Below are 16773 nucleotides of genomic sequence, written 5' to 3'. Positions count from 1 at the left end.
AGGAGCGCTGTCTTTGTTAATAAACAAACAAAATCAACAAACACAGGGAGCACAGTCTATACTGAATAAGAGAACTGGGGTAAACATGTAACTATAGTCTAGGCATCACTCAAGAGCAGAACAGAGCAGAGCAGAGCAGAGCAGAGCAGAACAGAACAGAGCAGAGCAGAGCAGAGCAGAGACCGCTAGCATGCTACACGCATTGTCACTCACACACAGAGCTAGAGCTAGAGCTAGAGCTAGAGCTAGAGCTAGAGCTATACTCCCTTAACGTTACAACATATAATACTGCACGAAGTGCGCAGTCACCGAGGGGTTTAAATAGTCAACATAATCAAACTAAACATAGACACCTGGCTCAGATTATGCTACACCCTTGCACATAAGCCAATATCTAAACAGGAAGCGAACAAACCAAAACAAGAGTCACGTATCCAGTCAGAAGCCGCGCCGCAGTGCCATCTACTGGCGTAACACATTTGGGTTTGAGATCAAAAGATGGATATGAAAGAGAGTTTAGGATTTCAGCTTTTATTTCCTCGTATTTTTACATCTAGAGCTGTTAAAAACATAGAATAAAGAACCTTTTTATCAGACCACACAATTTTTTGGCTAACACTTAATATTTGGATGCATATCCCTTACTTGCAATAACTGGATCAAACCTGAGACTCACTAACATCAACAAATTTTTGGTTTCTTCCTTTGTGATGATTTTCCAGGCTTTTACCACAGCCTCTTTCAGTTGTTGTTTGTTTCGGGGGCTCTCTCCCTTCAGTCTCCTCTTCAGGAGGTGAAATGCTGCTCAACTGGGTTAAGGTCTGGTACTGACTTGTCCAGTCTACAACCTTCCACTTTTGTCCCCTGATAAAGTCTTTGGTAGAGGTTAATCTTGGTTCCTGATCTTTTGTGGCTCATCTCTGTATTTCTTTGCGAATTCCAGTCTGGCTTTCTGATTCTTATGGCATGGCCTCTATATTTCCACTCTCAAAGTCTTCTTCAAACTGTGGATTGTGATATCTTAACCCCTGCCCTGTGGAGGTTGTTGGTGATGTCACTGACTCTTGTTTCTGGGTTTTTCTTCACAGCTCTTAGTGTTTCTATCATCCGCTCTTGTTGTCTTCCATGGCCGACCCATTCGGTATCTGTTGCTCAGTACACCAGTGGGTTCTTTCTTTTTCAGGACATTCCAAATTGTTGGATTTGCTATGCCCAATGTTTGTGCAATGCCTCTGATTGATTTCCCTCTTTCTCAGCTTCAAAATGGCTTGCTTTTCTCCCATAGACAGCTTCTGATCTTCAGTTGGCTTATCCTTTTTAACAACAAATACAGTCTTCACAGCTAAAACTGAAGGCTAAAACCAAGAGTAGATGTTCAGACCTATTTATTGTTTAAAAGTCTAACAGAAGACACCTGGGTAACAAGAAAATCCTGTCTTTCGCATGTTCCAACATTTGTGCTCACCCACAAATTGGGTGATCTGACACAAAATGTGCTATCTTTCATGATGTTTAACACATCAACATATGAATAAATGCTGAAATTATATTCTCAACTCTCTTCTCATATTCATCTTTTTATCTCAAACCCAAACGTCTTCAGCCTACAGCAAAAACAAATGAACTGGCCTTGCCGTTCCAATAGTTTCGGAAGGGACTGTATGTTCGACACTCATGTTGTACAGTAATGTAATGGATCATTGATGTTTGGAATGAATGAATGAATCTTATTTCTATGTTGCTGCTGTTGCATGTGTGTGGACTCACTGGTGCATGTACTGGTATCAGTGCAGGTGTCACAGTGAGGGCCACAGCGTCTGCATGTGCCATCCTCAGCAGCATAGGTCCTCACTGAGCAGTTATCTCTGCACATGCTGTTTTCAAGGAAAAGACCATCTCTGCATTCAAGACACTGAGTTCTGCTCCCATCACAGGTCAAACAGATGTCATCACAAGGCTCACATGTCCCTTTTTCTGTCTCAAAATAACCACTGGCAACATGCGTGCGCGCACACACACACACACACACACAAAAAGTATTCACTTGGCATAAATCAATATTGAAATGCTATCTTAAATGTAAAGTCTGGTTCTGAGTAATTTGTGAAAAATAGCTGAGCAGGGGTGACAAGTCAGTAGCCTGGGCACCTGATCCAATCAGATTTTGTGTCTGGGCTATTAGTTTTTTCTTATTCAGAGATAACCAATGGACAAGTAGGTTTACCAGAAAAAAGGAAAAAAGCTCCTACTCATTCATGTCCCTTAATTTGTATTAAGGCATTTAAACAGCTAACTATCCCACCATACATTATTATATTACATTAGCTACCACTTAGGCAAATAGTGTTCATAAACTGTTCCAGGCAATCAAAATGTGAGACTGGGCAGCAAACTGGAGTTTCCAATTGCGTGGTGATCTAGCTAATGAATGTAATATTTGTAATATCTGCCACCCCTGCTGCCATCTCAGTCCATGTTAATAATGGCCTTTGATACTCATGGGTTAAAGGGAATTGTGAGTTAAGAGGCAGTCAAGCTTATAAGCAGGAACTTATCCTAAGTTTACTTATCCTCTTTACAGTGATGACATCTGATAGCGAATACAAGAGTCTATTACATATCCCTTCTGTTATCTTAATCACACAAAAATAGCACTGCTAATAATAAGTTCTGTGTAACAGAAACCATTACAGAAAAGAGACTGCGCTAAATGGATCATGTAAGCTTTCATTAATCACTATATATAGCTGGGTTGAGTTGCTGTTAATTACTCACTCTGGACACTCTGACCAGCAGCTGCCCTGGAACAGAAAGAGCTGATATGAGCTACTCTTACAGCTCAAACACTGGTCTCCACTTTCACATGCCTCACAGTTAGTGGAGCACCTCTCACACTGAAGACTGGAGCTGTTCCCATAGAACCCTAATGGACAGTGCTGTACACACACTGCCTCCTGCTGTTCCAACATATACCCTACACAGAAAGATGGCAAGAGACAGAAATTCAGAGCGAGAGAGACATATACAGGGAGTAATTATAAGACACTGCAGATCATAACAGAATACATAATGTTTGCAATAACAATTTGCAAATCACACTTTCAGAGATATTTAAAGGAAATCTTGTGAGAATACACCAGTATGGTCTGTTTACTAAACTATAAAGGAGCAAAAAGTCAACATGTCTTCTCTACATTACCAGTTGCACATGTTTCGCAGTGTTGCACTGTTGGACCAGAGCATGTCCTGCAGGACACGTCACAATAACGGCAGTCATCAGTCCCACCTTCGAACATGAAAATAACGTATCACTGACACTTCACACTTCAGTCTGATATTTTTTACTTTTAATGTTGCGATTATATCAAAATTCTATTCTGCGTACAATGTTGACCTATGTCAGATTTTTTAATGATGTAATAAATGAGTGTTGACTCAAAGAATTGGTGGTTTTTGTTCCAATGCATGTTCTAACAAATGGAGAAAAAAAAAAAGTCCAAAATCTGAGATGGAAAAGTCTTATAAACATCAACCCCTTTTAACATTACTCTATGGGTGCGTGTACAGAGTACTTGTACTGGAAAATTGTTTAAAATATCATGGAATTGTTTAAAATGCCTTGGAATTGTCTGTGTGGGGTTAACTGTCCACTCAGTTTAGGACAGTAGGTGGCTCAACGGTTAAGGCTTTTGGACATTGATCAGAAGGTCAGGTTCAAGCCCCAGCACTGCTAAGCTGCCACTGTTGGGCCCTTGAACAAGGCCCTTAACCTTATGTGCTCCAAGGGGAGCATTGGCTGACTCTGTGGGACCCTGGGAAGGTTATAAAAGGAAAACATATGGGTAGACCAAGGAAGATAACAAATGCCAGGATAGAAAACTCAAAGCAATATGCCTTGAAAATAGAAAATGCACAACAAAACAAATGAAAAACAAATGGTCGGAAACAGGAGTCAATGTTTGTGATAGAACTGTAAGAGATCGGCTTAAATGAAATGCCATTTACGTATAGAAAAGCCAAATGAAATCCAGCACTAACACCTAAACAGAAGAAAACAATGTGACAGTGGGCTAAAGAGAAGCAATCATGGAGGTGGATGGTTGGATGAACGTGATATTCAGTGATGATTCATGAATCTACACCAAGGAGATGATGCTGGAACTTTTGTCTAGTGTTGTTCTAATGAAACATATGAAGATGACTGCCAGAAGAAAACAGTCACATTTCTGCACTCATTAACGACATGGGGTTGCATGTAAGTTAAAGGACCACGGGAGACATCAACGGTCAATGCACAGGTTGAAATTTTGGACACTTTTCTCAATACATCGATAGAAAATAGGTTTGGTGATGAAGTCATTTTTCAGGTTGATAATGCATCTTGCCACAGAACAAAGAGTGTTAAAGTTTTTCTTCAGGAAAAGCATATCAACTCAACGACATGGCCAGTTAACAGTCCAGATCTCAGTCCTATTAAAAATTTATAGTGGAAATTTAAAAAATTGGTCCATGACAAGGCTCCATCCTGCAAAGCTGATCTGTGAACCGCTATTTGAGAAAGTTGGAGAATATTGTTTTTCATTAGTGACATCGTTGCCTCAAATAATTCAGGCCGTCATAAAAGCCCAAGGAGGGCCAATAAAGTTTTAATTGTGATTTGTTTTGTTGATGATTCCATCATTTTTTTTCTACTTGATCTGGAAAACATATGCCATAAATTAAAACAATTTAATTTAAATTGTGTGAGGTATGTTGCATGAAGCTATTAAATAAAAATTGTTTTATCTCATATCTGTGATTTGATTATATGCTATGAAGTAAAAATCCAGTGAATGTGGTGATTCCTTAATTTTTTGCCAGGGGTTGTAATGTAGCAAGAAAACTTTATTTGCTTACAAAATAATGACATGCAACATTAATAGGTGTCCAGCAGAGGTCAGGCTTGCACTATATGCAAACAAATTTCTAAGAAACTCAGCAAAACACAGCCACTAAATTCATAGTTATATTATATATATATATATATATATATATATATATATATATATATATATATATATATATATATATATATATATATATATATATATATATATACACACACATATATATATATACACACATATATATATACACACACACATACACACACACATACACACACACACACACACACACACACACTTCAAGCGGTTTCTCCCAGTCAGTCGGCAGGGTGGATTTGTTCAAAATGTATTAAAAAGTGATTAATTCACAACACTGCATGGATGTATTATGATTCGTGAGTATTAATACCAAGCACACACAACACTAAACATTACTGTTTGATATTATCTGCCTTGGCTTTTTAGGTTTTTGGGTTTCATAAATGTTTCAAAGTTTTTTTTTACAAATGAAACACTAAACTGTAATATAATTTTGGAACATCCGATACTTTGTGTGTCCTTTTCACCTAATAAATATACAATACAGGATTTAATTTCCGTTTTTTCCTTTGACAACATGTAATATCTGGCCACTACAGAATACTCTACATTTAAAATCCCATATCATCAATCTGTTATATGAATTCAATGATGTCATGTCTTCCCAAAATGCACTAAGAGTAAAGCTAGTGCTCTCTTAATTTAGGTGCTCTTTTAATACATACTATCAAAAAACTGGCCCTCAGGGCATCTGATGATGGGACACGTCCCATAAATGGGATGGTTCCAGCCATTGCACCTGTCACAGTCTCTAGCTCCTGGGCCATGGCAGGTTAGACATGAGGCATGACAGGGCTGGCAGCGCCATCCTCTGGCATCTCCGAACATGTCCTGGGGACACTCATTCACACAGGCTCCATCTGGAAACAAAGAAAAAGAAAACATCCAAATATTGATCCCCTTAAAAAACAATACTACAAAGCGATCACACATTCAGAATTGATGGTCTTTCAATTATCTTTTCTCTCCTTTATCTTATTGCATGACTATGTCTTTATTGTTCTCATTCATTTAATAAACCCTGATTCTCATGGATTCATCTCTTTAATCTTGTCTAATACCTATGATTTCTTTCATCTGTGTGCTGAATTTTACATAACATTCATTGCATGATTTAGAGTGCCACTGCATTGCTATACTTTCACAGCACTGAACCATGATTTCACACTTTGCATTTTGCTGGTTTGCATTCAGTTGTAGGTGTAGATTTCCAAGTCAAATGAATATCATGACCCCAATGCACTTGTGCTCACTCTAACATCATGAACACACACACACACACTTATATACTTGCCTGCTGCCTAGTGAAGTCATATAAAGGTACTAGGAGTAAAGGTTACAACGCACATAGCTAAAGCACAGATAGACATAATGGATGAGAGAAAAGGGGATGGGTAAAATTACTCAGGTGGATGTAATACGCACTGTGGAGAAAGTGGCCTGTCTGACATGTCAGACAGAGCGTCTCACTCCTGCAGTCTAAGCAGGACTCTGGGCAGCTGAGACACACACCCCTACTTGGCTCCTCATAGCTCCTCTGGGGGCAGTGATGGCGACACTGGTGCCTGTACCTATACACAGAGAATTGATGATAAACCTTTATGGCTCAAACCTCACAATAATCCATTTTAAATCTTCACTAAGCGGAACCATATCAAACACATTTCCTTATTTCCATTAGGTTCACTGTAGATATTCAATAATTCCTGAATTAAATGCTTGAAGATTACAAAAAGAAGAAGAAGAAGAAGAAGAAGAAGCCAGGACTATAAGGAGTTAATCAGATATACATATTACACCATGAATAATAGGAATAAAATGAGCAGGTTAAATGTTCTCTTTAAACAGTAAGCAGAGAGAATAATGTTATTTTAAAGGTCAAATGGCCAGCACTCCACTCCAGATCTTTCCTTTCTCTCCCAGGATGAACAGCACAAAGAGATGCCTAAGGCAGCCTGTTGAACTGGGTGAACAATAACCAGAGAACACAGTCCACCCACATACTGGAGAGCAAACGAACACCTACAAAGCAACAACAAACCTGTTGCACTACACTTAGTAAAGCTTCAAAGCATGAAAATGTTCTCACTGTTCACCTCACTGTATACCTCTTACATAGTCTCATAATCAAAAATTTGGTTAGCAGAGAAATGTACAGTCACGTGAAATTGTTGGCTTTTTTTGACATGTTTGGACAAGCAAACATTTGATCATCTTTGAAAGAGTGCCTATTAATAAAGTTGGTAAACCTGAACAAAACCACAAGGAAAATAAGCTTTTTCAATCATTTATTCAACAAAAATATCAATAGATATTGGCCCTAGACACCCTTGGCCTCAGAAGCCCTTTAGCAGAAATACCTTCTTGTAGGCATTTTGCATAATTGTACACCAGGCTTTCTGGAATTTTTGACCACTCTTCCATGCCATATTCTTTCAGTTGAAAGATATTTGAGGGTTTTCTTGCATGTACTGCCTGTTTCAAATCCCCCCACAACATTTCAATGGGATTCAAATCCAGACTTCGACAAGGCCATTCCATAACCCACCATTTCTTCTTTTTGAGCCATTCCTTGGTGGATTTGCTAGTGTGGTTAGGATCATTATCCTGTTGAAATGTCCACTTTCGGTTCAACTTCAACTTTTGGACAGATGGCCACATATTATCTTCAAGCACTCTTTGATAGGATGCAGAATTCATAGTTGAATCAATGAATGCAAGCTGTCCAGTCCCTGAGGCAGCAAAGCAACCCCAAACCATAACATTTCCACGACTTTGCTTCACAGTTGGTATGAGGTGCTTCTCCTGAAAAGCATGTTTGCTGTTACTGTGGCCAAACAACTCTATCTTTGATTCATCTGTCCAGAGCACATTATGTCAAAAGGCCTGGTCTTTGTCTATATGCTTAGGCAGGTCAAATCTTTGCAATCTCTTTCTGATTGTATAAGTGTGCAGATCCTGTAATGAAATTTTAGGGATCTTGGAGACTTCTTTTTGTATCAGAAGGTCTGCTGTTGGGCTGAATTTGCTGGGAAAGCCAGTCCTGGACTAATTGGCAGTCGTTTGAAATCTGCACCATCTGTAGATGATTTTCCTTACAGTGGAATGATGTATTTCAAATAATTTGGAGAGCTTGTAAAATCCCTTTCCAGACTCGTAGGCATCCACAATGTTTTTCTGAAGGCCTTACACAACTCTTTAGATCTTGGCATGATGACACAACACACCTCAATAATAAAGGGAACACCAGACACTAAATATGAGAGGGGTTTAAATAAGACAGCTTCCACCTGCACTCCGTAAGCAGGTTCTAATCACTGGCACTCAATCATGAACACCTGGTTCTAATTTTATAGGTTTGAAGGTGTAATGAATGTAGGGGTGTACTTTCTTTTTCCATTTGACCAATCTGTTTTGTTCATTTAAATTGTGAAAATTACTACAAAATGTCAATTTTATGTGTTATTTGATAGAGTGTATCACCCTTATTAACAGGCACAGTTTCAAAGAGGATCAAATGTTTGCTTGTCCAAATATGCAATAAATAAATAAATAAATAAATAAATAAATAAATAAACACAATTTCCATTAGATGTCCTTGTTTTTTCACATGACTGTATGTAGCATTCTGAAAGAATTCATCCTTACACTCACTGAAACGGTTCAATCGTTCTTCTGGCTATTGTGTTGCAAAACAGGTCAGAGGTCACATGAAAGATTGCAATGTGTGCAGCTCACAATACAGCAAAGTCATATACAAGACAATGTTACAGATGGTTTCATATTTAGATTAGACTAGAGAGAAGGGAGAGCTTCAAGCATGAATTAATGTCTGATCTTTTCGCTTCACCATGGGTAAAGACTCCAGTATTACTTGGCACCTCCTGCTGTGTTGCTGTGGTGCTGGAATTAGTAAAGTAAGAGCAGCCAGCACATCCATCGTTGCTGTTCTAGAACACAGATCTCCAATGGACTCACACAAACAGAACACTAGAGGGAGGAATCTCCAAGTGCAAATACTTATCTGAAGAATATGGTGCATCAACATTTCTTGCCCATGGCAATATGCATTTGTGGCTCATGTTTCTTAAATACAGCAATGACTATACACTATTCACAATACACTAGATAAACTCAAGAGCACCTTCAGGAACAGACTTATTCAATCCCGCTGTTTTAAGGAACGTTACAGGAAATCGTTCCTGCTTGGTGCAATCAAACTTTATAACTCATCTACCCCTGTCAGACCTCACCTGCCCTTGTTAGATGAATCCATCTGTGCACATTAGACCTATGGTCAGGAACTAGACTAAGTTACCTCTCAACTTTTGCACTCCACACTCCATTTATATATAATAATATTTATCATATTTATAATCATATTTATATATCTGGTGCATCATTTCTTCATATCCCATATCTATATTACATTCATCATATTTATAAATTATATGGGATCTATTCATCTACGGACTTATCCGTCTTATCTCCCGCTCTGCACCTTATCCACTTATTTCACACAGTGAAGTTTTTAACTGTGCAATGCATCCGCACTATATTTGTATACCTCCTTCTATACGCACTACCTCAGTGGTACTAATTGTATTTAATTGAAATTATATTGTTATTGTATTGTACTCTACTTCTTATATTGTATTGTGACTGTACTTAATGTACCTGGCTGTGAAGACACCTTAATTTCGCCACTGGGGCTTAATAAAGTCATCCATCCATCTGTCAGAAAGGGCAATAAATGAATTATTGCATGACACAGTGCTTCTGGAAAAAAGTCTTCTTTGTCCTTTCATCTGGTTTCTTCACATTTAAGTAAACCATGTGAGTGGACAAACCTCCACAGCAACAGAGCAAGCACAAGGGAAGCATGTGGAATGTTGGTTCTTCATTAGTGAAAACTCTGACGACTCCAAACCACACAGAAAAAGTGAAGAGAAAAAGATAGACAGGCAGGCAGATCAAGAAAGAGAGAGAAAGCTGTAATGAGAGAATCAGAGAGAATGGAAGACCTCTAAAAGGCAGGTAAAGGCTGAACAATGAGCCATTTTGATATTGGGTAACCAGGCTTGACTATGTGCCAATGGAAACCTGAAACCTGAAACACACAACAGTAAAAGTCCATAACATGAGGTAGAAGCTCAATCAGTGGTTTGTTCGCTTGCCTATGCAGCACAGTCCGTGTATTCCATACAGCAGATAACAGTAAAGTACTGTACATAAACACCTAGTCAATAACACACCTCATATGAACACGTATGATATATCAGTAAGTTACTTGTGACACTGTGAAAAGTAATAGATCAACTCACAGAAAGTAGCCATCTGTGCAGCTCTTACAGTACTCTGGGTCATCTGGAATAAGAAATAGAGTAATCAGTGACAAGAAAACATTTCAAACTATGCATGATTATGTCACATCACACCTGCAGAGGAATACCTATATTATCATAAGTGTTTAATTTAAATAGTGCTGCTTTAATAAGCGAGAGTGAGGACTGTCAGATTTACCAGCAGAGCAGGTCTTACAGCCAGTCTCACAGTCAATACATTCTCCTGAGCCTGGATCCTGGACCTGACCTGTAATACAATAGTAGAGTTGGTTAAAAATAAAGAATGCATTGCCTGTACAAGAAGCATCAATACAAACCAATTTAATCTGTTGAACAATGATTTTTACACTTATGAGATAATAGAAAATCAATAGAAATGCAAGATAGCAGGTAATAGAAAATTCAAGCAAAATACTGAATACCTTCACTGGTAACACAGGGTTAAATCAGGTAAACTGGCCTACTTATATCCTCAACAACCCAATAATGCATGATTTTCAAAATGAGTCCAGTCTCCTTTATTAATCTAAATTGAAATTATTCAATTAGCAAAAAGTCATAAGACTCAGAGCTATTAAATTGTTAAATGAAAGATTCCAAGATAGTCCTACTGTGATCATGTAAAATGGGCCACCTGTTCACCTAATGTGGAACATATTCTCATTTTATTACATTAAAATGTCCCATGAGCTATACTTCATTTATATTTTACTATAAAGACCATACAATATTGACAGTGAAACAATGATGATCATTTTTTTAAATGAGTTATTAGCAGCAACTGGCTATGTAATAAAAGCATGACATGGCAGGCAGGTACAGGTAAATAATCAACGGCATGATGCAATCATGATGTGAAACCACTTGTCAGAGTTGACCTGTTAAAGGAAATTAATCAACTTTCTCTGACCAATCAGAAACGAGATTTCAACAAGACCAAAGTATAAAGAATTTGAGCTCAAACCTTATCTGGCCCATTTTACCTGATTGGCCAATTTACCTGACTTCTCCCTACTCAACTCAGCATAGATGCAAACAAAACTCTTACCCACACCACATGGCACTGGCAGACAGAGGCCACTCTGGACTTTATATCCTTCCCTGCACTTGGCACAGATGTTGCCATCCACACAGATCTCACAGTTGGCAATGCAGGGCAGGCAGGTGTACTGAGCTCGATCATGGTAGAACTCCCGCGGGCAGTGGGCTCTGCAGTGGCCTTGGTACAGGAAGCGCTCCCTCCCATCCTCATCTGGAAATTTCATTAACGTCCAGTTAATATTTAATATGGGCCTACTCAATGATGCAAGGCTGTTGCCATAAAATGACCTAAATCAATGTGAGAAAAGTGGCAGATTTTCTTTCAAGAGTTAAAATGAGACAGGGATAAAATGCCAATCATAGCTTGTTGTTAAAGGGCAGCATCTAGCCACACCCTAAGCTCTCTTTTGTAATGCCTTCATAGGCCCTGCAGTGTATGTGGAGTATGTGCTTAATAAATTGCACCCTGCCATCACATGGGTTAAGTGCTATAAAAACAGCCATAGCCAAATGACAAAGATCACAAATTCACAGAATGAAATAAGCACCAGCATAAACACACAAACACCTACATTATTTTATATAGCTTGGAAACTGCCATTATTCAACACTGAAAACTAAACATGCAGTTAAAAGGGAATCATAAAACTGGCAATAACAAATAAGGAGCTTGATTTTTTTGAAACCCCAATGTTGTCAACTGTCTGTGTCAGTCATGAAGTTTTCTCTAAATAGCAACAGTGGGGGTTCTCTGTCTGGCAGACTTTGCCAGGACTGGAAGATAAGTAAACAAGGGTAATCAAGAGTGAATGTCATTGGCAGTGTGGTGTTGTTTAGTTGCCTTAATGTATGGCCAAAGGCAGCGAACGCATGCTGGGGTATCTGAGAAAGCCTTGAAGCTATGCAGTCATTCTGAAGAAGGATGTCAATAATGGCAGTTCTTGAAGCCTTCTAGAGACTAAAAGGCAGAAGAAGCACAGCCCTGGTTGTGCTGGTAGTTAGCTATGGCCATGCTTACAAACTGTGTTGCTAGACACACTAGGGCTTCCAGATTTGTTGATTGCTCCTAACAGGATAAAAATTCTTGAAGGGAAATGGAGGACCACCATTATTTGGTCTGTGAATCTGCTGCAATTCCTGTGGAACTCTGTATGGTTCTTTCCATTTTATAATTTACCATGGGAATGCACAATTTAGGAAAACCTATTTTGAATCTATTACATGTGATTAATGTTTGATAAAGAGTTATATAAATTTCAGAAAAAGATGAAAATATATTTTAAATTCCAAACCAGCTCAATTAAGTGTTATATTACTTGAGTTAATTAGGTACTGTCAAATTACCAGTGTCTAACAGTCTGCAATAGATCCAAAAATTCTCATTATATTGCTGTTTTGGTTCAAATTTTTTTTCATAAAACATTGAAGAAGACTGCAAAATAAATCAATAAAGATATTGATGGTCTTTCTATACCAAGGCCATATGCAGTACTGAAAGTCTATAAAGATTTTTAAAGGCTATTTGGGCAACTAGCTGGGTGTGGTGGCTGTTAATCCTTGGTAATTTTAAGCAAATATGACTCACAAGTCAAGTACATTGAAGCACTGAATGAGTGTTAAATACAGTTGCAATCAAAAATATTCAACCCCTATTGCAAATCAGGTTTATTGTCAAAATTTACAGACTTTCAGCTGTTTGCAATGAACAAATCAAATAAAAGCCATTGAAATAGTTCAACATAACGAATGCTTCAAGTGGTTTCCCCAAATTCAACTGAAAATGCAATTTATAATGACTTCTCCAGTTCAAAATTATTCAACCCCTTCATGGCAAGCATCTTTAGTACTTAGTAGAGTTCCCTTTTGCTGTTATGAACTGCTGCAAACAAGATGCATAGCCAGACACCAGCTTCTGGCAGCATTCCTGAGGAATCTTTGCCCATTCCTCATGAGCAATGGCCTCCAGTTCAGTAATATTCTTGGGTTTGTGTGCTGTAACCGCCTTCTTCAAATCCCACCAGAGATTTTCTATGGGGTTCAAGTCAGATGACCATGATGGCCCTGTAAAATCTTCCAGGACTTCTTCTGCAACCAAACCTTGGTGAAATTTGAGGTATGCTTGGGATCACTGTCCTGTTGAAAGGTCCAATGACTCCAAAGCTTCAGCTTCCTCACAGACGGCATGACGTTTTCTCCTAGGATTTCCTGATACTTCAATGAATCCATTTTACCTTCCACACGCTGCAGGTTTCCAGTGCCGGAGGATGCAAAGCAGCCCCAAGCCATCACCATGCTTGACTGTGGACAGTGTTCTTTCTTCATCATTCTTCCTCCAGACATACCGCTGATCCACTGTGCTGAAAAGTTCCAGTTTGTTTCTTCGTGCCACAGAACAGAATCCCAAAACTTCTGTGGCTTATTTATATGATTTTGAGGTGACGATTCTTGTGATTTTGGGTCAGAAGAGGTGTATGTCGAGTTCTGGCATGGAAACCTTCTGAGTTAAGTACATGTGTTACTGTGCTCACTAAAACCTCAGTGCCTGTTGCCACCAGGTCTTGCTGCAGGTCTTTTGCTGTCATTCGAGGGTTTTTCACAACCGGCCTTCTCAGAAATCTGGTTGCAGCCATTGATAGATTCCTTTCTCTGCCCCTAGCCAGTTCAGGTATTTCCTGTTATATCTCAAGCACACCTGGTGCAATTAATGAAGCCCTTGATTAATTGCATCAGTTGTGCTTCAGACAACACCTGTTTTGTATATTTGTGCTGTTGTGAGGGATTCTATTCAGGGGGTTGAATAATTTTGAACTGGAGAAGTTGCATTTTCAGTTGAATTTGGGGAAATCACTTGAAGCATTTGTTGTGTTGAACTATTTCAATTGCTTTTGTTTGATTTGTTCATTGCAAACCGCTGAGAGTCTGTAAATTTCTACAATAAACCTGATTTGCAATGGGGGTTGAATAATTTTGATTGCAACTGTAGCTGATCTACAGTTTTCTATTCATAACTGGACTGTACAGGAAAGAACAGGGGAAGACAGGTAGTCTGAGCAGCAGCACATACTAAAGTATCAGATACCCTGAAGGCTCTGACTCTTACAATGGTTCTCTGTTTACTATTAGCTGAACTGTTAATGGAATACTTCTAAGTTGCTCAACCTAAACTCCATCTACTGCATCTGGTTTGTATTCAGAGATGGTATTCAGAGTTGTGATGGTTTGATCATGTAAAAATGTAAATCCTCAGGGGAAGTATACAGAACCAGAAATCATTTTTACTGCATTGATCTGTATAGGCAAGTTTATATATATAATTTTTTTTTTTTTTTAAAAGACTTTCATTATGAGTGAATTTTGAATAATCAGCTTTTTCCCAGGTGAATGAAAGGTGTTAAATTCTTCTCACTGTGCTACATATGCAGTGGACTGAGATAAGGATAAGAATTATTGAGTAAATGCTAGAGAGGACAAAACCTGGACATTTCTACTCCTTTAACACCCGTCTACCACTATTTCTCTACATTAGGACAATCACTGGCACAATGAAAGATAGCTAGATAGACAGACATTACTGATCCCACGGGGGAAATTATATTTTTTGAAAAACTGAATATTAAATAAAGAAGATTATATAAATAAATTTGTAGCTAATAGTGGCTTGGTTTCCACTACAAATACCACTACAAACCATCAGCTAACCATTAAAACAATTCCCATTACCATTATTGGCCCTTAACGGTATCCACTAGACATAACATGATACCACAGAAGGCACCAAATTACCAGTAGAAACCCACAGGGACCATTATAGTTTCCATTCAAACCAATACAATTCCCGCTATAACCATTACAAATTCTATGAGGGTTTCTGTTGTGGTTTTTTCAGCAGTGCTCTCACTGTTTCGCCTGTGGATACATACAATAGTGTTTTCCCTCCAACCCAGAGGCAACAACCCCCATACATCCCCCTCCAACAACTAAAAATACATGTGGAGGAATTTAGCAAGTGACTCACTATCATAATGCTGATCAGTGGCATGGGAAATTAAAACAGTCCTTCTGGAAAGTCTGCTAAGTGTGTAAGCTTCAGTATAACAAATGACGGATAACACCAATTAGCCTCCTGCTACCGACCACTTCAAAGATGCACAGCATACCTTTAACGAGTCTTTTAAAACACTTAACTTTCACTTAAATTTAAACGATAAAACAGTTGGTTATAACAGTGAAGAAAAGATATAAAGATATATATTAATACCGTTTACAGCATGGAAAGAAAATCAGTGCCCTTTAGTTAAAGAGAAAAAAACACCTCGAAGACTCGGGCGCATGCGCAGAAGAGTTTAGCACCGTGTACAACTTTTAAAAGTTTATTTGCAGGGATAACACCTGCCACACTGAGAGATATTTTATAAGAAATGCGTGGATGATGACTTACCCGAGCCACATGCGGTACACTGGAAGAGTTCGTGGCCCTCACACTCGGCGCAGGTGGGATGACACAAGACGCAGCGGTTTTTAAAAGCAAACTGTCCACTGGGACACGACACGTTTGCTTGTACAGAAATAAAAAGGCAACCCAGTAATAATACTAAAAACTGTATTAAAACAGCTTTCATCTTTTGCGAAGCTCTGAAACGCATTTTCAGTGCGCAGAAATCCCGGTTTTACAAACGTAAGCGGCGCTGTGTGAGTTAATACCAGCGGTCCGGCTTCTTAACAAACCCTGCTTCTCTAAACGAGTTACGGAGGATGGGACAGAGGGACTGAGGGGCCACCTAGAGTCCGGCTTCATTCACACTGCATTTTAGAAAATGTTGTAGTCTGTGATGTATCATTTATCTAAAATTCTCTACCTTAGTTGCATAACAGAGATTATGATTGTGATCTTGTAAAAAATCATTTCCCATCACAGGTCTAGTTAACTATTAAACCACCAATAATAAGGTCTAGTTAACTACTAAAACAGCAATAATAAGGTCTACTTAACTACTAAAACAGCAATAATAAGGTCTACTTAACTACTAAAACAGCAATAATAAGGTCTAGTTAACTAGAGTAATGTGAGCTGAGCGCTTGGTATGTGTGAGAAGTCTAGCCGCAGAGTTTTGAATATATTGCAACCTAGCAATAGAATTAGCAGGTAGACCACTGAGTAGAGCATTGCTCTGAAGTGTAAAATTTATAGTTCATTCAATTGTCTTCTTAAGCTTAGGGTTTAGTACTGTAAATGTCTCTTAGATTACATCGAATCCAAATTCGATGTTTCTTAATAAAGTAATTGCTACCTTATGAATAATAATTCCCATTTCAGCCCTTTCAGAGTTTGTATGTTCTTCCTATGCTTTGGGGGTTTCCTCCGGGTACTACAGTTTCCTCCCCAGTCTATCGTCATGCGCTGT

The 16773-nt window shown here is 38.6% G+C and overlaps 1 protein-coding gene across 2 annotated transcripts in view; it reads right to left on the bottom strand.

Annotated features, from left to right (window-relative positions):
* LOC108275431 (proprotein convertase subtilisin/kexin type 5) overlaps positions 1-16147 on the bottom strand; it is a 62758-nt gene extending 46611 nt beyond the window's left edge. The window contains exons 1-9 of one of the 2 annotated variants that reach the window (XM_053685504.1): positions 15810-16147; positions 11379-11582; positions 10509-10577; positions 10310-10352; positions 6411-6556; positions 5651-5845; positions 3200-3286; positions 2776-2974; positions 1768-1991 (exon numbers count right to left, since the gene is read on the bottom strand). In XM_053685504.1, coding sequence (XP_053541479.1) covers positions 1768-1991; positions 2776-2974; positions 3200-3286; positions 5651-5845; positions 6411-6556; positions 10310-10352; positions 10509-10577; positions 11379-11582; positions 15810-16014 — 1372 coding nt within the window. In that variant the 5' untranslated portion in view covers positions 16015-16147. The remainder of the gene's footprint in view (positions 1-1767; positions 1992-2775; positions 2975-3199; positions 3287-5650; positions 5846-6410; positions 6557-10309; positions 10353-10508; positions 10578-11378; positions 11583-15809) is intronic. The other variant, XM_017486246.3, reaches the window with a different exon arrangement.
* Between the last annotated feature and the right edge of the window lie 626 nt (positions 16148-16773).

Source organism: Ictalurus punctatus, chromosome 14, assembly GCF_001660625.3.
Source record: "Ictalurus punctatus breed USDA103 chromosome 14, Coco_2.0, whole genome shotgun sequence".
Classification (NCBI taxonomy): domain Eukaryota; kingdom Metazoa; phylum Chordata; class Actinopteri; order Siluriformes; family Ictaluridae; genus Ictalurus; species Ictalurus punctatus.
Note: the sequence above shows the minus strand (reverse complement) of the source record. Positions and strands in the feature narration are given on the sequence as shown.